The sequence below is a fragment of the Arachis hypogaea genome, chromosome 14 (genome assembly GCF_003086295.3).
Source record: "Arachis hypogaea cultivar Tifrunner chromosome 14, arahy.Tifrunner.gnm2.J5K5, whole genome shotgun sequence".
NCBI classification, from domain to species: domain Eukaryota; kingdom Viridiplantae; phylum Streptophyta; class Magnoliopsida; order Fabales; family Fabaceae; genus Arachis; species Arachis hypogaea.
Window position 1 is genome coordinate 114,608,140 of NC_092049.1, and position 21,438 is coordinate 114,629,577.

Sequence of the window (21,438 nt, forward strand, 5' to 3'; positions counted from 1 at the left end):
ATGCACTCTGAGCAATATTTGCTTGAATAAAGGATTCTGGCTTTCTAAACCTCTCCAGCATACTTTCATGAGACAACAGTAACACCTCTACTTCTCCAACTATGATATCTCCTGGTTTTGCTACAACTGAAGTGATTATTGGTGCATATTCCTCCATTTAAGCCATTTAATATTGCATTCACATGATCACTCTCACGCATAGATTTTCCTACGGACGCTAATGCATCAATTGTTCCTTTTAATGCCAACACATATTCATTTATAGATGAATCTTTTTTAATGTTGCTCAATTTATGCTTTAATTGCATAGTTTTGGCTTTAATTTTTGAAACAAAATGATCTTCTAACCTTTTTCAGACTTTAAATGCAAAGCTACATCCTACCATGCGAGTAGTGAAAGGCTTTGTCATTGAAGCTAAAAGCCAAGGCTTTAACAATGCACCCTGTCTCTTCCAAACTGCATAATCTAGATTTAATTACCCTATTTCATTGAATCTTGATAGAACGTTTGTCTCTGTGATGTGATGAAGTCAATTATGCCCTTTGATTGTAGACTCTGCTTGATCTTTATATTGCAAGAAGTTGTCATCATCCAATTGCATCGATATTGGTGTAGAAGTGAAGTTAGGTGCTGAATTTGTTGAATTGCTTGAGATTTCAGCTTGTGGATGTGCAGCCATTGAAAAAGAAGAAGAAAGCTCTGATACCATAAAAAATAACAGGCTTAGACAAGAGAAGTGTAAGGATGCAGAAAGAGAGAAAAGAGAGAGTGAAAAAAGAAAAGCAAAGAGAGAATACTATGATCTAATTTCATTCAATGATAAAATGAACTACAAGTTGAGCTATACAGTTGAGAAGTGACTATATATAGGACGAGAGATGACCAACTGTCATACTGTAACTGGTTCATCAAAAACTAACTAACTAATTCTAACTAAGTAACTCTAACTGACTCACATACATACATCTACTTTTAACAACCTAGCTTATACTCTAACTGATTCACTTCTTCATATACTCTATCAAGTTGCATAATATTTATTTTTGATAACTTTCACTAGTGAAAACTTTTATAGTGAAATTAACACTTAAATATGATGTATAATTCTAAAAACGACAACTTAAAAAAATGTCATATTATATAAAATGATTCATAGAAATGATGTTATTATCATGAATTAGGTAGATGTATAATGAATTTTTTCTCTAATAAATTATTTTATGCAATTTTTTTTTACTTATAAAATGTCCTCAAATCTTTCTTGGAGGGGATTTTCATCTCCCTTTTCGCATAATAAAATTGCCAATGTTAAAATTATTATATCTTAAAAAAGTTTTATCATCCCTAAATTATACATACATAAATACATTTATACCTCGTGTTAAAATTATATTTATTTAAAAAATGTAACAAGGATTAAATTTTAAATTTTAAATTTTTGCATCATAAATATTTTTTTCTAATATTATACTATGAACAATTTTTCTTGAAAATTTAAACCATTATTTATTAAATAAATCTACATAATTGATTTTATATTTAACTAATGTATTAATAAACACTATTTGTTCACTCTTTTATTTATTGTAAAATAATAAAAATTGAATTAGTTGAGATAATAAGTTGTTTATAATAACAAAGGTCTTGAGTTCAAAATTTTGAAAATAACATCTTTTTATGAATTATATATATAATAAAAGGTGTTTAAAAAAATAGACACCAATTCTTTTGTATTTTTATTATATACACAAATATTATGGATATATCAAAATCAAATATTATGTCTATGTATATAAATATATGTACTGTTTAATTTAATGTATATTTTATATTTTAATATATATATTTTACACTAATAACTGATTTTTATTGTTGATTTTAGCGTATATTTAGTATTGTTGTATTATATATATAGTATAGAAGGATAGATAAATAATTATTTCTCTCCCAGCAACTTGGTTCTGGCAACAGAGAGGTTTTTTTTTTTTTTTTTTATTACTTTCCTTTTCTTGAGAAAATAATGCACCATCCTGTACTTTGTTGAGGGAGGTTAGTTAGTAGGTGTCTTAAGACTTATTATGAGGTTCCATTTAGCAAGAGTAGTTCATTTGGTGGGTCCAAAAATGAGAAACCCACTCTTCGACAGGTGAGGAAAATCATATTTGAAGGCTACCAACCAAAAGATATGGCAGTTAAGTCTATAACCGAATCCATTAATAAACTAGCTATAATGGAATTAATAAAAGTAACTCATACCAAATTCAGAGACTTACATTTACAAGCAAAATATACCAAAGCGTACTTAAGCGATAACCAAAATCTCGGGGATGGTCCAAATTTGAAAGCGACATATAATATAATATAACATGTATATCTTTTTATTATTTTTTATTTTAAAATTTTATCAATTACCAATATAAGAAAACAAATTAAGCATATTGTACCTGTAAGAAATTTTTCATTTGTTAACTTAGCCTAAATGATGAAAGACCAACTTGTTATTTTAAAATATGATAAATGACTTTACTTTTTGTATTTTATTTTTATTAGACACAAATTAACTCTTTTCATATTTAAGATTTTGGATATGAAATCTATTAAAGAAAATCAATGTTAAGAGTTTATATATGTGACCTATTTTTAATCAAATGTTTAATAGATTCTAAATACTGAAAAAATTAAATAGAACAAAAGAAATGTAGTGGTAATATAAAATAAAGGTAAGACTTAAGAGTAGAGTTGACACCAATACAAATAGAATTATTCCACCACCATATATAGAACATTAATAATCAACCAACATGTTGTTGCCAAGTGCCAACATATATAGTTTGTTGAAAGTTGATCTTGTTAGTAATTGGAAAAAGATTCACAATGTATGTTACTCCCACTTTCAAAAGCAAAATCCCAAGGCTTTTAAGCAAAGTTTGCATCATTATTATATATGCAGTGCTAATATACATGCTTAGATAAGTCATACCCACCACTCAACACTTGTGTATCATCATGGTAACTAGCTTTTACAATAATGTTCATCCTCAAAAGTGAGCATTTTATTTAAAAGGGTGGACTTTTTAAAAGTCACCACATATATATATATATATATATATATATATATATATATATATATATTAGGTTATTTAAATGTTACTAAAATCCGTTGGGTAAAATTACCATAACGCATGGGTATGAGCTCTTTACCAATAATTTGTCCATGTACTTAAAAAATGTTAATTATATAACGATACAAGTTTTTATGCTACTATAACAAACACATCATATCTGTTCAGAAAAAAAAAAAAAGGTGGTTTGTTTGATATTATTACCTAAGTATCCAAAGATAAAATAGATTAGTCCCTTTATTGATTCATTGATTGTGTTGAGTTTAATTTAATGCTTTATTTATTTATGTAAGTGGCGTAGCTTCTTTCTTCGTCCGTGATTAAAGCTACTCCTAAATTATATTATTAATATTAAAAGACCGAATATTTTGATAGAGTATTAAAACAAGGTTACAGTTGAAAACTTTCTCCTAAAATAATAAAAACGAGTATAGTAACTTGTGCATTTAAATTTCAGCGTAGAAGAAAACAAAGCTTAATCTTGAATTGCACTACTGCACCAAATAATCTAAATATTCATAATTTTTTTATGGACTTATTATCTGACTTTAGTGACTTGTGTTCTTAATATATATGTTAAGATTTTAAATTAAAAAAAAATGAAAATTTAAATTTTTAATATATTTATTTTATATTTATTATAAAAAATTATTAACTTTTATTATTAGTTTTCTTATCATGTGTACATATTAAAAATCTCTTTTTTTTTTTTTTATCATTTTTGTTTTAACTTTAAAAGTTACATATACAATTTTTTTCCAACAACATAACTACGAGAATATTCTACTTAAAATAATCTTATTTCGTCAACTAAAAGATCATTGAAGTCTAATCAAAACAAATAGTGATATATAGACATTAATATAATGTAGTACTAAATTACTTTTCTCCTAAAATTTTAAACTATTAAAAAAATACATAAATAATGTTATATTTTATACACCACATAGGCACATACATCTATATCTTCATTTGATTTTTTTTTTCTTTTGCATAAGAAGTATCTAATCTAATAATTTGGAGAGTTTAGGTCAATAATTGAAATGATTTTCAGAATATTTAGTGTTTAAATTTAATTCCTAAAAAATATCAATGTGAATCAAATTAATAATTTAATAATTAATTTTTTGTTAACGCATCATACTGCTAAGATATTATATAAAAAATATGTCACATAACATTTAACGTTAATATACATTAACAAAAAATTAACAGAAAAATCAACTTAATTTTCGTTGGTATTTTTTGTGAACTAAATTTCGCTATTAACTTATGTGTGATGATGATTGATGACCAATTTAAACATTAATTGGGATATTTTCCTTCATTTTTCAATTTTTGGGAGACAAAGGCGTGAAAGTTGAAAAGGGGAAGGTGACCAGAAAGCAGGTCCATAGTCCATTTATAGTGTTGGATAGCTCTTCTCAATTTCAATCACATGAACCTAACAAAACCGAACCCTTTTAATTTGTACTACCTTTGGATCCTTTCATGTAAATTTCAAAAGTTCAGTGAGAATCTAAGAATCTTTAGAAAACATATAAAAAAACGAAAAGAAAAAGGCATGCAAGCATTTCCCAGAAATGCAAGGGATGCTTCTTAATCAGCTACATCCAAAAAGCATTATCATCATGTACAGTACCACACTGAAAAGTTTGAAACCCTTTTCTGAATTTGTATGAAATTAATTGTAATTTGCATCTCATTACTCATATATAATTAATAAGCCTTCATTACAAGTATAACAATATTACACACACATTATCAAATATCAAGTATCCATAAAGAATAAACACTTCGCACACACATTATCAACATTCAACAACCACATGTATCTTTTAGATAATTCTGCTCGACTAGAGGGTATTATTATGTTGACTGTAAAGCTTTTCTTAATAAATTTTTTAACCCGTAATATATTATGAATAAAAATCTTTTTCGGTCTCTAACCATTTATCCAATGGATATTAGGTCTCTTAACAATTATAAAATTAGAAATTGATTTCTCACTCACTTTTTTATTTATTCAATCCAATTCCTGCAACCAGTTGATAGCAGGTCAAACGCTAACATGTCAGATAATGAGTCACATGACTTTGTCTCCTTCCTAATATGGACAAATCACTTCCTGAGTCCCTCGACCGTCCAGCGTAATCCCTCATCCGTTTCTCCCGCTCTCTCTCTGCTGCCGCCTCCTCCCTCTCCCTCCAAAACTCTCTTTCCCTCATCCTCGGTCTCCTCCCTCTTTCCCACCGCCTCCTTTAGCTCCAAAACCGTAACCCCAACACCCCCAATCCGCCTCACGTCCTCTCCAGAATCATCATCAAAATCATCACTACTGTACTTACATTCCTCTTCATCCTCATCACAATCATCATTGTCATTAATAATATCATCATCAGAACTCAAAATCTAAAGCTTCGCAACAAAACAACAAAAATAGAACCATTTCTTGCATCGAGGAAGATGAAGGAATATCTCTGAAGACTTTCTTGTAATAAAGAAAATTCTCCCAGTGACAGAGACCATCCGACCAGTTGAAAGAGTGAGCTGAGAGAGCTTGGATCTTCTGCTTGACGCTGAGGAATTGGTGGCGTATGTTATGGACCTTTATGGAGATGTTACGCCATGATCACGTGAAAGGGGAGGCGAAGGGATGGCAGTAGTGGTGGAGGGAGTTGACGTGGTCAGCAACGAGTTTGAACTTCTTATCGTGGGTGTTGAGCTTAACGAGGGTGCCAAAGCGGAGTAGTTATTCAGAGTACTTGGATAGGAGGGTTTGTTCTTCCTACTCCGACCACTTCTTGCGCTTTATTTTGGATCGGAGACGGAGGTTTTTAGCGCAGCAGGGAGTTAGGTGAAGGGAGAGAGAGAGTTTCAGAGGGAGAGGGAGGAGGCAGCAGTGCGAGAGAGCGGGAGAAGCGATGGAGGAATCATGCTGGATGATTGAGAAATTGAGGGACTTAAGGGGGCAATTTGTCCCAATTACGAAGGAAACAAAGCCACAAAGACATGTTACTTGACACGTCAAAGTGTGACCTACTGCTAACTGGTTGCAGGGGCCGGATTGAACAAATACAAAGGTGGGTGAGGACCGATTTGTGTTTTCATAATTGTTATGAGGCACAATATCCATCGAGTAAATGGTTAGGGATCGAAAAAGGGCTTTTACTACTCTAGTAAGACCATAATTATCAAACTCAACTCGATCTGGCCGGTTCGACTGGAAACCCAGTCATCTGGCCAGACCTAGTCACTCGTTGAATCGCTTAAGCATTAAACAGGGTAAAACCGATTCGACCCGGACGAGTTTTGTGAAAGCTGGTGACTTGGCCGGTTCATCTAACCCGGACCGGATCATGTTCAATTTTAAAAATTTTTTTGGAAAACTGCGTCGTTTCAAGGACACCCCTCACCCCAACCCTAATGCCCTAATCTGAACTCTGAAGCAGCTTTTTTCACTCTCACTCAAGCGCTCTCACTCACTTCTCTGAACTCTGAAGAAACCCTCTCACCCTCACTCAAGCTCTCTCACTCACTTCTCTGAACTCTAAAGAAACCCTCTCACTCTCGCTTAAGCTCTCTCATGGTGTCACACTCAAGCTCACTCCTGACTCATCTCCAGTCTCTCACTTCTCTCTCAGTCTCGCACTCATTGTCTCAGAGAGGTCTTCGCTTTTTGTGTCGTCACCATCTCGCACTCATTCGTCGCCTTCCCTGCGCTCGTCTTCGCCGGCAAAATTAGACGGAACTAGCATTTGGTCATTATCGTCTTCGGCCATCAGTTTGTGAGCTTCCTTTACCGGCAGTTGGTCCCTGGACAGGTGAGCTTGCTTCAGTCATATTCTTTTTTATTTCAATTTTATTGTTGTAAATCATAACTATGTCTTGAATTTGTTGATGAAAGTTAAATTTGTTGCTGAAAATATGACTAAGCTATTTTTTTTTTTGGCTAAAAATCATCACTTGTTGCTGATTATCATCATTGGTAGGTGGTTGAATTTGTTGTTATGTTACTGAAATAATAATTTAGCTAAATGTTTTGTTGCTATAAATCGTATTTGGAGGTAAAGTTTTTGTTGCTGAAAATTATCAATGAGCTAAATTTATTGGCTCTGTTCTCTCTGAATTTATTGGTCCAAAATTTACAATTGTGATGAGTAACATGATTAAAATTTTTTACTATAGAAATTATGCATCAATGAAAAAGAAAACCAAGGAGTATGTGTTTGGTGAGGGTGAGCCGAATCATATTGAGAATGCGATGCGAGACGATGATCTGGATGATGAGCCAGATAATATATTGGGAGACAGTGAGGAGGATACTCCGAGCACGCCACCCGCACGTCGTGGGCCATCCAGTTCTGGTTCAGCCCAACAACCGCAACATTTCTCTACGTTGAACGTGGAAGCAATCAGCCAGCACCCGGACATGGATCCCACCTCTGGGAGGCAGAGGTTACACGAGGGAAATCCTTCTGGAGACTTTCAGATTGGCCAATCTTTCCAGACTAAGGAGGAAGTTGTGTTGAGTGTTAAGGATTATAGCATCCATCGTGGGGTTCAGTATCGGGTGATTGAGTCAGATCATTTGAAGTTTCATAGGAGATGCAAGGAGTTTGGGAATGGGTGCACGTGGTTGATTCGCATCACACATCGACAGCGCAACGGTACTTGGGAGGTTAGAAGGTACAACGGACCTCACACTTGCTTGGCGACGTCGATTTCTAGTGACCATCGACAACTTGATCACCATGTCATTTGTACTAGGATATTTCCTTTGGTGAGGGCGGATGCAGCGGTTACGATAAAGGTGCTGCAAGAAGCTATGGAGGCAACATATGGTTTCAGGCCTAGTTATAGGAAGGTGTGGATGCCCAACTCCCCGAATGGCATGTGAAAGGTGTGCGTCTCAGGACGCCACCTCTCAATGAATGCACTGACGAGGGGTTCATCCAACCAGAACCACCTCGTGTTGAGCCTCGCCAGGTGGTACAGACCTGCTCTCTCCAGATACGGTATGATCCTGTCATGCAGAGGCATGTTTTGTTGCCTCCAGACACTAGTAATGTAACAGGTGAGATGAAAAACCAACAACCAAGTGAGATTCCATCACTAACAACCATTCTACGTTCAAATTAATAGGGCTATAATATAAGACACAAATCTTTAATTCAACATAAGCAATTACTAAACATAACATGATATAATCTAAATCGAACGTTCAACAAAGCTAAAAAACACTTATAATTTTTTAAATTTAAGAGTGCAAATATAACCATGAGGTTATCGTTTCAAAAACTACCTTTTAAACCTACATATTTAAAAGTTCGAATTTCAAAACTTTTTTTTCAAACAGGAGCGCTTAGAAAACATCAAATTTGAGTTTGAACCCTATGTCTTAATTACGAGAGGAACAATTCTCTACTTAAACATTTGGATCTATCTCCTAATTTCAAAATCATAATCCTAATTAACAAATCCTAATCCTAAATAACTCTGATTTTAATCCTAAATAACCCTAATCCGTAACCTACATTTCTCTGTTAAATGAAATACAACGAATAAAAGATAACAGGCTTACCTCTTCGTTGATGCTGCCGGCTACGTGAGCGACACCGTTCAAACGGTAAAGACTGCGTTCGTCTGCCATGATCCCGGCCCAAGAAAATTTCCAAACACTCAACTTTTTCTACTCCTCCTCCCTCTAGAAACGCCACTCTCTCTAGCGACACCGTTCAGACGGTAAGGTTGGAGGTGTTTTCGAATGAATAATCCGCTGAACCCCTACCACGTATTTATAGTAGAGCATAAACCGCTGGACCCCTTCCACGGTTTATGCTCATTGCACATTCAAACAGAAACCGTGGAACCCCTACCACAGTTTCTATGCATTGGCGTTTCAATGTAAACCGTGGAACTCCTTCCATGATTTACGTTCAATCAGAAACCATCCTACTCCTCCCACGGATTACATAGAATTAGAAAAAATTGCATTTTCGTCTCAAAATATCAAAAGTTGTATTTTGATAAAATTGCTCCTCAAATATTTTATTTTAGTGAATTGTCCCATATTTTATACATAAATATATTGACTGATTTTTTATATTACATAGCATGATGTTGTCCGACAAAATATTTTTGCCTAAAACAACACTACATGAGTAAAGAAACTTATTTATAAATAGATGTTATGAAGATCAATTAGGAAAACTTCTATTCTAAAACTCACTAATACGCTAAAATTCTAAAGAATTGTCAAGTCAAAAGATATTTGATGACAAAAAAAATTTCTGACTATTTTTTTATTTATTTAATATATTACTATTTCAAACCACACCGATGAAATAAAAAAAGATAGAATACAAGTGCATGTGAATGTTGGGAGACATATTTTCTTTCAATTTTTTTTTCTCTTGTTTTCTTCATTCCCTGTTTCATGTTCTTATTGCTTTTCGGATTTCATTACTTTATTCATTTTCCATTTTTCTAGCTTTCTAAATTTCTAATATTCAAATTTGTTTCAAATTATTGTTAGATTTTATTTTATAACAAGTCTTTTGAAAATTATTGATAATAGTTGTATACTTTCTTATTGTCTATAAAAGTTAATTATTCTTGCATTTAAGCATCTTGTATTTTATAAACTTAAAGAGTCATATTTACTCCGTGAATTAAGATAAGTGATAAAATTTGGTCGATATTTTGTGTTGAAATTCAAAACACAAAATCCAAAGAAAATATATATAAATTTAAAACAGTTATTCGCATTTCAACTCCGGTCCAAGACATAGCTTGCACTATGATTGAAGTTTTGAGACTTGAGATGATGGTGGTTTTTCTATGCGCCGAAAATATATAGAGGGAGAGAGAAAAAGAATGTGAGAAAACGACTGAATAAAATAGTAGTTGTGGTGTGCTTATTATTACAACGTGCTAGCCATCATTCCTTTTCATATAATATGCATGCATGCTTCTTAATTCTTCTTATAAAACTATTAAATAAGTGATAAAATAGCACCCCCTTAAGTGAATTGTGAGTATGGTGGGAGCATTGCATGTGGCGGATATCATTCAATAATCCATTATCTTTTGGCCTGTTTGCTAGGTGAAACATTTTTTTTTAATTTTTGATAGTGTTTAACTGTTTATTGTGTTAACTAGACCAAAGTGATTGTTAGATAAGGAATTAAGGATAGTGTTAGAGGGCTAGAGGCACCTTTAAAGGAGCAATGGAGGCCCATGAGGTTTGTGATGACAGCCCAACTTAACTGTTCAAACGATACTAGACTACTAGCAACGGAATGAATGTCAGAATTTGAATTCAGGGACCCTCTTTTTTATACAAACAAACAAACAAAGAAACAATCAAACATCGTTTTTGCTTCAATGTGTATTCTTGCTTTAATTAGATGATCAGTTATCACGTTCACATGTGTTAGATGTTGGTCAATAATTGGATTAGCCTTGAAATCAGTATAGTTCATGGACTGAACCATCTACTGCATTTATGGTCATGTTAATACACATTACACAACCAAATATAGCAAACTACACTATTCAAGCAATTTCCCTTTATTTGCAGCTGAGACTTAGTTCAGATGATAATTCATATGCCTCTCTTAATATGCTGCACCCGGGTTCGAATCTTGGTGAAGTATTGAAAAGTTGTGATACCTAAGATCCATCTGACCCAAAAAAAAAAAAAAGCAATTTCCCTTTTATCACATAATCACGCAACAAATATCTACATATCAAATTTCACTCACCAAATACATTATTAGCAATATTACCACTACATTCAAATGTGCATGACAAAGTTCACTGATCATCATTATCACTTACAATGTTTTGGCAAGAAAATAGGCACAACTAATAATATAGTGTTGTTTAAGGCTCTAAGCCAATAATGTTGTGGGTTCCAAATGAATTCATACGTGATAGATCCAGCTGTAACTTGCAGTAAATTCATGGAAACGAGGTCATCCTTGATTCAAATAAAATGGTTGCCCTTTTGTGTACATTTAGTTACTTTTATGTCTATAGGCCCGTTTGGTAAATGTGTCACTCTCGTGACAGTTATGTAGTAGTAAAAAGACACAAGGTTATTAAGAAGAGGAGGGGCAAAGCGACAAATAAAAAACTTTAAAGATTTACATTATGAATAGATTAGTTTTTAAAATAAAAAAAAATACCAATAAAATTTTTTAGTATAACAAATATGATAAATTAGTTTTAATTAAAATTTTTTATTCTAATTATAATGGTTAATTTAAAAATAATGTGTTCATATTTTTTATTAAAAATTTTTATTAGTATATATTTTTTTTAAAAATTAATCTGTCTGAAATATAAATTCTCACAATTTTATTTGTCATCTTAATAATAGATACATTAACAATAGATACATTAACAAGAAAATTTCGCTGAGAGTAAATTTGATCACAAGTGAAAAAAAAAAGAAAAAGGAAAGAGATGACAAATAGAGACCAATTTTGTCTGAGGAGTGTATCTGAAAGTGATAGAATTGTGTTAGAAGCAGAGAAGAACGACAGAGGCAGAGACCATGAAGCCATAGATGAAAATCAAGAAGGCAAAATGAAGAGCCCAATTCCTCTTGAACTTACCAAAGTAGGACTCAGGTGGTTCCTGGTAGTGAATCTCAAAGTCATCCTCAGAAACAAAGTCATTGTTGTTCGTGGTGGTGGCGAGTCTGAGCTTCATGTCTCTGAGCTTCTCGGTGGCTAAGCCAAGTGTGAGCTTGTGGCACCTTCTCTGGTACTTGAATCCATTGATGCATCTGAGGGTCTGTGCCACAGAGACGTAGAACATGAGGTGTGCGATGGAGAGGAGAGTGATCGGGATCCAGCAGTGGCGGCATTGGAGGCGCTGCGGCGACTGAGAGAGTGCCAACAAGACGAGTGAGAGGAAGATGAAGAGCACCTGGAACACCTTCTGGAGCTCTTTCTTTTGGAGGTCAATGGCGCGCTTCTTCTCCAGAGTCTTCTCGAAGTGCAGCTGGATTATGGTGTTCAATGCTTGCACTGCTGTTTCCTTCGGGACACCTTCACCTTGTTGATGCGTTTCGTACTCTGCCATTGATGCTGCTCACTACAAGACAGATATCGGTGTTTCGTTTCCTTTGTGTTTGTCTCAAACCGACAAGACCAAGAAAAAAAGAACGTTGGGGTTTGCTGGCTCTATTTATTATTCACCAAAGGTTACATATTAGGCACTAGGCAGATACTTCAAGCGAAGAGACTGTAATTATTTTCATGTGAAAATGATTTTTTTTTTTTTTAATCTTTGGATCTTGGATGATGGATTATAAGGATGGATTTTAATATGTTATAAAAACATTGTCTTTTATTAAAATAGTTAAGTAAATAAATAAACCACACTTTTAAATAAGATATCTATAAGAATATATTTTTGACATCTTCTTTATTATTATTCAACCAAGTTAGCAAGAAATACCTCACTCATCCTCTGTATGCAATGAGGAATTAGTATTTGATCTCTTGAATTGGAAAATTTTGTGGGAGGAAAAAATAATTATTTTGTTTTCTTTTCATTTTGGATAAGATATAAACTTAAGGAAGGTTACCATGTTGCACAACCATTTTTACTCTGGTTTTGAAGAGAGTAAAAGCAAAATGTTGGATGTCAGCAAGTCAAAAAGGAACATGTTGGGAGTAAATGGAGAGAACTCGAATCTCGAAATTGGATGTATATGCAACGGTTATAAATATAATAAGAGTAATAAGGACACAAATATTGAGGTTGGAACTTGAAATTTCCCAGCCACTTTCCACTTGCCATTCACATTCATACTATCAAAATGGTCCACTTTATATTTTAATATATATTAAATGTGTATTAAAAACATAAAAATTATTCTTTTTGATACTTTTATCAAGGATATTTAATTTTATTGAAAAATTAAATATAAAATACGATGTAGATTTTTGCTTCTTATTCATCGTAGATACTTCATTCGACATGCATTTGATTTTGATATCCAAACTTTAAGAATACAATAATTGGTAGGTTCTTATGCCGATATTCAATCCGGGATTTGATTTGCATAAACGGTAAATTATATAGTGTTAATAACTTAAATGCCACATTATTTTGGAAATAGGGTATTTCTTTTTCATAAACAAACTTCTTCATGGATATTGATTGTATTGCACTCTTTCTAATAACACTATTGAAATAAAAGATTATTAAAATTTATTATTTTTATAATCAATTAACTATTAATATTTAAAGATATAAATTAAAATATATTATTAAATTATTAAATTAAAAAATTAAATTAATGACTAAAAATAATAATTACAAATAATAAATTATGATAATTTTTAAAATTTTTTTGTTTAAATAAATAAATTGAATATTCCAAAGTAATACCATCGCCCATCGGATATTTGTAAATCAGGTTAGCCCTTTACAGTTGGAAAAAGAAAGTGTAAAGGGATTTGATTGATTGATTGACTGCTTGATTGGCTGCTTGATATGAGGATCCTCCTTCTGCTTGTGTCGATGCTAAATGACACAAGGTAGTGTAAATGGCCATTAGTGAGTACTAATACTCATCACAATGCAAAAGTAATTATCTATTTTTCTTCATCAACATAACACAAATTTCAGCCATAGTTTCTATCAAGAAAAAAGGGGACAAAATTCTTAAAATGGATTAATAAGAATATACATGTCTAACTCAAACCTATCGAGTTATGTTAAGATGGCATAACCTTTTTAAACTCATCTTTAACTCCTCATTCCTTCACTAAAGGATGGATGAAAAGTGACTCCACAATCAAAGCAAGACCCACACTGTATCTTATGATGATCTAGTGATGAGTCAAGTATGAGCTTTAAAAATTTTGTCACCCAAACATTTCTCCTAAATAAAATACTACTTAACATTGAAGATTACGACTTACTTCTATCTTCAAATCTTTCCAGTACAAAGATATTGCCCTTGTCGTCCCTTCCAATCCTCATGGTGTCGTCAACATATCTATGAGAAAGATTGAATTAAGAAACAAGAAGAATTTTCATCAATGATCGAATAAAAGACAGAAAAACAGCAAGCTTCACAGCCCTTTAATTTGTCCATGATATGATATTAGGATACGTGATTTCCAACCATCCCTCTGGATTGAAGATGCCCAACAGAAGATTATAGTTTTTCCGGAATACATTCATCAACTGTGCATGCAAGGAAGAAAAGAAATTTGAACTTGGGAAGATAAGACTAATAATCCGATTAATTAGCCTAGGGAAAAATGCAGTATGTAATTAGCATTACCTGATCAGGGGTAATGGTGGAGCTTTCGAAGTTAATGTCAACCCTCTGTGAATTTCAAGTAATATCCAATTAGGTAGTTACTCAGCAGCAATAGCTATAGATTACAGAGAAATAAATTGAGATTGGCCAAACAAGAAGGTGGAGCTTTAACTGTTGCAGAAGCAATCTTGAAAGAAGCCTCAATGCTAAGCTGTCCCGACAACAAACTCAACCCCTTTGCGCTGAACTCGACCACATTAACTGCTTTGCTCTCCATTTTAGAATCACATCACCAATGTTCAAGCTCAGTAGATAAAAGTTATAGACATGAAATACTGGAAACATAGTTTGCATCATCTTCTCTAAGTTTATACACTTTCTCTACTCAAAATTGAAAGAGAAAATGACCAAGCCATGTATTGTATTTGTAGTTTGTACCTTGGCTATGTCAATGGTTTGGAAAAACTCATCCAATGAGATAAAGTCTCTCAGGCCTAACTTGGTTCTCTTTGATCCCAAAATTGAGATTGTGCTATAAACAAGCCTCCAACACCCAGCCACCTTCCATGTAGTAGAAATTATTGATAGCGAAAGCTCATAAATCCAATCAAAACCACATATTAGAAAATATATGCAGAGTTAAAGTTACCTTGTCTAGTTTTAGAGTTGGGTCTGGAGTTGGATTCTGAGATTCTAGCTGCTGCACCAAACTCTCAATTTCAAATTTCTTGGCAGATGGGAGTCCGAAAATCCCCCTGTTGATTCCTTGAAACATATTTTTTTATTGCAATTGATTTCAAACATATCAGATACACCTTCTGCTTTGTTAAACAATGCCAAAAGCTTATAATGAAAAAAGAAAAAGTGGATTGAATAACTCAACAGTTGAAATGGGATACCTTCCACTGCCTGGTAAAGCTCTCTTTTCTTCTCAGCAAGTGTGTCATCCATAGCCAAGCCTGACCCAAAGCTCTGTTCTCCAACTTTAACAACAGTGAAGGGTTTAAACCAGAGCAGTCTGTCACCAAATCTCGAGGTGTTCATCCTTGAAAGATTCTCAGGTGGAGCCAATCTTTGAAGCTTCATGATATCCATGGTTCTAAAAATCACAGGACTCACATGACAACCGGCCATTGATGCATGAAATAACTTGGTGACCCTTCTAGAAGAAGATTTAACAATGAGAGACAGAAAATGAAGCACAGGATAAGATCATACCCTTCTATCTTATTTTGGTTGATAAAGACTGTGGTTCCTGATGTTACTTATTAGTGCCATCAGTTTTGCTCTATGGAAACGGTGAACATGCATTTTAGACTAGTTATGGCCTATTATTGGGCTCCAACTAATATGACCCAATTATCCATATAGTTAAATGATTTCATTAAGCCAATTCTGGTTCATAGTTTATACCGAGGGAGAGAATTTTTATCCCAAAAACAAAAGTTCATGTCATGAGTCATGACAAAAAAAAAAAAAAAAAAAGTCAAGATGTGTAATTTTAGTTTCTCTGGCATTGTACTTCTCACTTTTTATAATTAGTAGAAATATTGTAGTAATAACTATTAAGATTATAGGTATATTTATATAATATTATTATTAATTGTTAGAAGTTGTGAGTAAAATAAAATAAATTTAGAAGATTTTTAAATAATTATTGACTTAATTGTTATTATAAATATATTATTTAGATATTTAATTAAAGATTAATGATTTGTTATTATGTGTTATTAGTTAGATATTTAATTAATATATTTTTTATTATATTGTACTGGAAATAAAAATTTTAAAATTTTTAAATATAATAATTTCTCATTCTTGATTTTTAGTTAGTGAAAAGTAATTAAGGTATATTATTATTATTATTATTATTATTATTATTATTGCATGAAAAATCAAACCGAATAAATTTAGTATAATTAAGGTAATGAATTATGTTAGCAACACTGAATTTCAAATATAAATTTAATAAAGTATTTATAATTATTAATAAATTTGGTGGTATATATATATATATATATATATATATATATATATATATATATATATATATATATATATATATATAAAATAATAATAATAATATTAGAGGTGTTTTTAAAATTATTTTGGTTATATAATAGAAAATAATAAATAATAATAATTATTATGAAATAAATAGGTTTTGGACATTAGAAGATATAGTGTTAATAATAATAATAATAATAATAATAATAATAATAATAATAATAATAATAATAATAATAATTAGATTTATATTTTAGATTCACTTAAGTTTTATTAATTATTATTAGAAGCTAATAAATATAAATGTGAAATTTTTGTAAAATAGATTTAGTATATTTCGAGTAGTTAATAATATAATTATATTATTTGTGATAATAAAAATAAGATATTATTGCTAATAAGTTATAGATCAAATGACATAGTCTTTCCATACTCACTTAAGACTCTAAGAGGTCGCGGCGATGCATGAAAATGCTAAACCAAACCATGCTTTATCAGTCAATATAATATAAATCATACTAAAATTACAATAGCACATGTACTAGCTTTCTTAATTTTTTCATTAGACATGTGCCACACATAATTGCACATTATATATTCACACACCAAATGAAACGAATCAAAATTTTCACTTAGAAAAAAACACACCAAATTCTTATGAGTAATAATAAAAAATATAATTAAAGATATTATATAATTTATTTGTATTTTAAATAACTTTATGGATCTAAAAATCATACACGATAAATCCCAATAAATAATAGCAAAGACACAAAAATTGAAAAAAAAAATTTAATATAAATCACAAACATAAAAAAATACTAAAATCATAAATTTTAAATTCTTACATCTTATTCTTTTTAAAATGTTATTAAATATTATATAATTATACGATATTAAATTTAATATTAATTTATATAATTATATGAATTCTTATTAATATAAGTAATTTAGCAACTCAAAAAACATGACACCGTATTATATTATAAAATATCAATTTATAGGCATTGCTGCACTTCAATACTTGCGTCTGCTTTATTTTTTGTGTCACAGTTTGTTCAAGTCATCCATTATATATACCCATTTATTCTTATTGTTTAGTGTCTTTTTTTCCCCACTTTTTTCTTGATTTATACTCTCCTTTACATTTGAATTCAACACATGCATTTTAAAACTCTTATGCTATGATTGTGGTTATATTTTTCAGAAATCGTTGTTTCCAACTTGTTACGCTTATACCATTAATTCAATCTACCGTGATTTGATTATCCAAAAATACTTTCAACTCTTCCTCCTATAAATTCGTCTCCTCCAGTCCTCCACCATAAATTAGAACTCACTTAATCCAACCAACAACATATTTCTCTCCTCTTGCCTTCAAAAACTAACTCAATATGTAAAATAATATATTCTAATGAATGAGGTAGTAAAAGAAATAACTATTTTAATATTTTAGAAACATTTTTAAAGAAAAATTAAAAATTTTTTTAAATGCATGATATAAATAATTTTTAACATTGTCATAAAATTTAAAAAAAAGAGGTAATTAATTAGTTACAAATATAGTCCCAAAAAAACAATTCATAATGAAAATCTACAAATCTGACAAAAAAACAAATGTGGTTATTTTGTATTTTAAAAAAAAAATCAAGAAGAAGTAAAACGGGTGAGCGGAAGAAGTTGTTTTAAAAAGGAACAATTAAAAAAATCCAACCCTAACCCCATTTGTTTCCATGTCATGCAAGCTAAACCAATTAAAAAAATTTATGACACACATCACAAAATTTAGAACTTTAATCAACTTCTTCAAATTCTTATAAATGCTTTTAAATAATGAAGTATGTTAGTGATAAACAAAAAATCAAGTCACAAAAATAATGCAGATATTAACTCTGACGACTAAGCATGTTTAATAGTCATATTTACGGATAATTACAGATAAATACTAAAAGTAAAAGTGTAAACCCCACAAAAAATCGGTAAATTATTAGTTAATAAATTGAATTTTAATTAGGAAAGCTAAAAATGCAAAACTAATATCAAAATAGGATAGAACTCGTCGAAATGAGAATTTTGATACTAATTTCGAAAATTTGGCCCAAAATTGAACCGATAGGGCCGAACTGGTTGAACCGGAGCCCAAACCGGACCCGTGGTTGGACCCAAACACTTAAATGAAATAGCAGCTTTCTTCTTCCTCATTAGCTGCTGGACGCCATAACAGGAAGGGAGAGGAGGAGAGCACCCTAACCCTAACCAAATACTCCAACCACCATATCTTCCTCATTTGAGCTCCGATCGCTGCACCGTTCGCGGCCACGTACTCAGCGGGTCGAGCTCTAACTTTCTATCCAAACAATTTTACCGGTAAGCCTCATATTTAGTTTAGAATCTCTATCCCTCTTTCTTTGGTAAACTTAAAAACCTATGGTGAATCTTGTCCAATTTTTGTGTTCTAGGTTCAAGTTAGCTTCCGGGACTTGTGGGCTCAAGCTATTGAGCATATGGGGATGATAAGAATACCCTAACCCTAGCTCAATCTTGTATTTATGATGGAAAAACTGAAATTGGAACATGTATATGTATTAGGTGTAGATTAAGTGGGTATATAAGCATTGGAATTGACTTGGGAGTAATTGGAGGCTTATTGGTGATCAAGCTTGGTTTGGGAGCTGTTTTAATTGAGCTTGGAGGGGCTGTAATTTTGAGTTGTGAGGTTGCCTTGGGTGAACTAAGTGATCGGCCAAGGTATGGTTTAAGTTTTGCACGTTTAATATTTACGGTGTTGTGAAAACATAGGTTAGAAGAACCATAGGATAAGTTGAATTTGTTAATGGCATTTAATGAGTAGCTTAGTATTGTTGTTGGTATAATTGCTGATGAACATATATGGAAATTATGAGACATTGAGATTATTAATTTTATGCTCTTGGACTTGCTTATAAAGAGGGTTGTGTTGATGTTGATGTATTGATGGATTGTGGTTGGTGTTTGTTGTAACACCCTAACTATCAAAATGTCACGCTTCCGGCTGCGCCACTCTGATAGCTCGAGTATTACCACGTTTTATAATATTTAAGACTAAAATATGAGCCTATTTAAAACTTAAAACCACATAACACTTCGATAACTCTTTTTCGTGAAAACCTAAACATACATGTACAAACAATTCAGATATAACCTTAAGATATATATATATATATATGTATATATATATATATATATATATATACATACATATACATAACACTAGTTTACAATTATACATATCATAATTTCCTATCCCTCTTACAAGCTTCATAAAGATAAAGGTGAGGGAAAAATAATAGCTACGGTGATACAAAAAGACCGAATAAACAGAAAATAAACATAACTCTCCTGAAGCTTCGTCTTCCATATCCTGAAAAGGAATAACCTGTAGGGGAGTGAGAACGTCATCCTCGCTTGTTCTCACTATAGGATTATAGAATTTGCTATAACAAGATACGTAAAGATAAGATCATTCTTAGAGTTCAGTGATCATTGCTCATCTTATGAGTCTTTCCAAAAACCATAGGTTCACATTCGAAATCCAGAAAATTCCTTTTTGAAGACTTGCTAAATTTCTCAAATATTCTAAAACAAAACCTTTTTCCTTAAAAAAAATGTCTAAAAAGTTTTTCCTAGACCGCAATCATGAAAGCAGTTACCTACGCGGTATAAATGATCATCCCGTCCAAGCATAGGTTCATTAAGTCTATGCTGAACCGATCATATACTTTATACAGAACTAGGACTCAATATACCAATCACGGCCTCAAGCCCATCCAATCCAACACGGCCCCCGGCCCAAACAGCTCAATCAGCAACCAACTCATCACAAACCAATCAATTCAAACACAATCACAATTAATGTGGTTCAAGCACAATCAAGAGCAATTACAACAAGTATAACAGTTAGCAGTTAACATAAGTATTCACATAGGCAAACCAAATACAATATGCACACCCAAACAATATCACATAGATGTAAATGATGAATGCCTGTCCTACTGGCTGTGATATCACATTGTCGGTTCAATTGCCAACCCGACACATTTTCATGGGAATGTTGCCTTTCGGTCACGTATAAATGGGAACCCTATGGGATAACGTGCCCGCCACACGGTCCAGGATGTCAGTGCCTGCACACTCCTGTGATCCGAAAGGATGTGAGCGGGATACTTTGCCTCCGACCTCACATCTACACGTAAGCGGGATTAACCACCGTACTTACGCGGGCACCGCAACCTCGACAAGCAGGATTAACCACCGTCCTTGCCAGGCGCAAACGACTTATCAACAATCTCGTCAATTATCAAATCTCTCAGCATAAGCGGGACGAACCCGGCCCTTACGCCTACCAAACAATAACTCATCAATCTTGATGATATCTACAATCAATCAGGCTCAAAATCTTAATTCAAAATCATTCTTGGCCCATTTACTTTTAAGTAACAAACGTAGTCAAATCACAGCTAGCCAAGAATCACTTTTCAAAACGGAGCCACTTTCCACATCTTTCCAACACTTCCAAAGATCTCAAAACCATGCCAAGTTCAAAATCTCTTTGAAAGACTCAAAATCATTCATTTCTAAATCAAGATTTGGTCGTAAGATTCCTCAGCGGAGTCTCAAGACTTCAGGGGAGAATAACCTAACTCATTTCTTAAATTCCTTGAAAACCTCCGAAACTTTAACTTCTTGAGTTGAATAAATAGAATAGGGTTTAAACCCAAAACCAAATTGTGTTTCCAATTATTCCGAACCAATTTCAAAACCAACCAAATTTAAGCCAAAACCAAATCATTTTTAAATCGAAAACCAATTTCAGTTTCATTCTTAAATCTGTTTCCAAGGGCTTGGGAAGTGTTTCAATTTTAATAAATCAAAGTTCCAGAAAATACTTCAAGCTCTTCCTAAATGTCGTAAAGTGAAATAGATTAATTGAAAACCACATTTATTTTAAACCCATTAAAACCCCTTCCAAA

General features: G+C 32.3%; 2 protein-coding genes and 1 long non-coding RNA gene across 5 annotated transcripts; all 3 read right to left on the reverse strand.

Annotated features, from left to right (window-relative positions):
- Positions 1–229: 229 nt before the first annotated feature.
- Positions 230–8,985, reverse strand: LOC140178872 (uncharacterized). Its single transcript, XR_011871848.1, has 2 exons — positions 8,708–8,985; positions 230–700 (listed from the first exon to the last, which is right to left on the reverse strand). It is a non-coding gene; the product is annotated as an uncharacterized lncRNA (long non-coding RNA).
- A 1,701-nt stretch (positions 8,986–10,686) lies between these two features.
- Positions 10,687–12,351, reverse strand: LOC112743751 (uncharacterized). Its single transcript, XM_025793086.3, has 2 exons — positions 11,751–12,351; positions 10,687–10,811 (listed from the first exon to the last, which is right to left on the reverse strand). The coding sequence occupies exons 1-2, from the start codon at positions 12,220–12,222 to the stop codon at positions 10,801–10,803; spliced, it is 483 nt and encodes a 160-aa protein (XP_025648871.1). The 5' UTR covers positions 12,223–12,351; the 3' UTR covers positions 10,687–10,800.
- A 1,040-nt stretch (positions 12,352–13,391) lies between these two features.
- LOC112743749 (fibrillin protein 5 homolog) lies at positions 13,392–15,819 on the reverse strand. Of its 3 annotated transcripts, XM_029292227.2 has the most exons (8): positions 15,322–15,819; positions 15,072–15,187; positions 14,861–14,983; positions 14,595–14,693; positions 14,444–14,488; positions 14,270–14,343; positions 14,076–14,152; positions 13,392–13,674 (listed from the first exon to the last, which is right to left on the reverse strand). In XM_029292227.2, the coding sequence occupies exons 1-8, from the start codon at positions 15,554–15,556 to the stop codon at positions 13,577–13,579; spliced, it is 867 nt and encodes a 288-aa protein (XP_029148060.1). In that variant the 5' UTR covers positions 15,557–15,819; the 3' UTR covers positions 13,392–13,576. The 3 variants fall into 3 exon arrangements, 2 of the variants coding, with proteins under 2 accessions (XP_029148060.1, XP_025648870.1); XR_011871097.1 differs by lacking the exon at positions 14,270–14,343; XM_025793085.3 differs by lacking the exons at positions 13,392–13,674; positions 14,270–14,343 and having other exon boundaries at positions 13,731–14,152.
- Between the last annotated feature and the right edge of the window lie 5,619 nt (positions 15,820–21,438).

What these genes read in the sequence shown, in the direction of transcription:
- LOC112743751 (XM_025793086.3), bottom strand. Translation starts at nt 12,222, where the DNA reads ATGGCAGAGTACGAAACGCATCAACAAGGTGAAGGTGTCCCGAAGGAA.
- LOC112743749 (XM_029292227.2), bottom strand. Translation starts at nt 15,556, where the DNA reads ATGGCCGGTTGTCATGTGAGTCCTGTGATTTTTAGAACCATGGATATC. An exon ending in TCAAGATTGCTTCTGCAACA is followed by an intron (nt 14,489 to 14,594) that starts GTTAAAGCTCCA and finishes TGAAATTCACAG; the next exon opens with AGGGTTGACATTAACTTCGA. An exon ending in GAGGGATGGTTGGAAATCAC is followed by an intron (nt 14,153 to 14,269) that starts GTATCCTAATAT and finishes TCTTTCTCATAG; the next exon opens with ATATGTTGACGACACCATGA.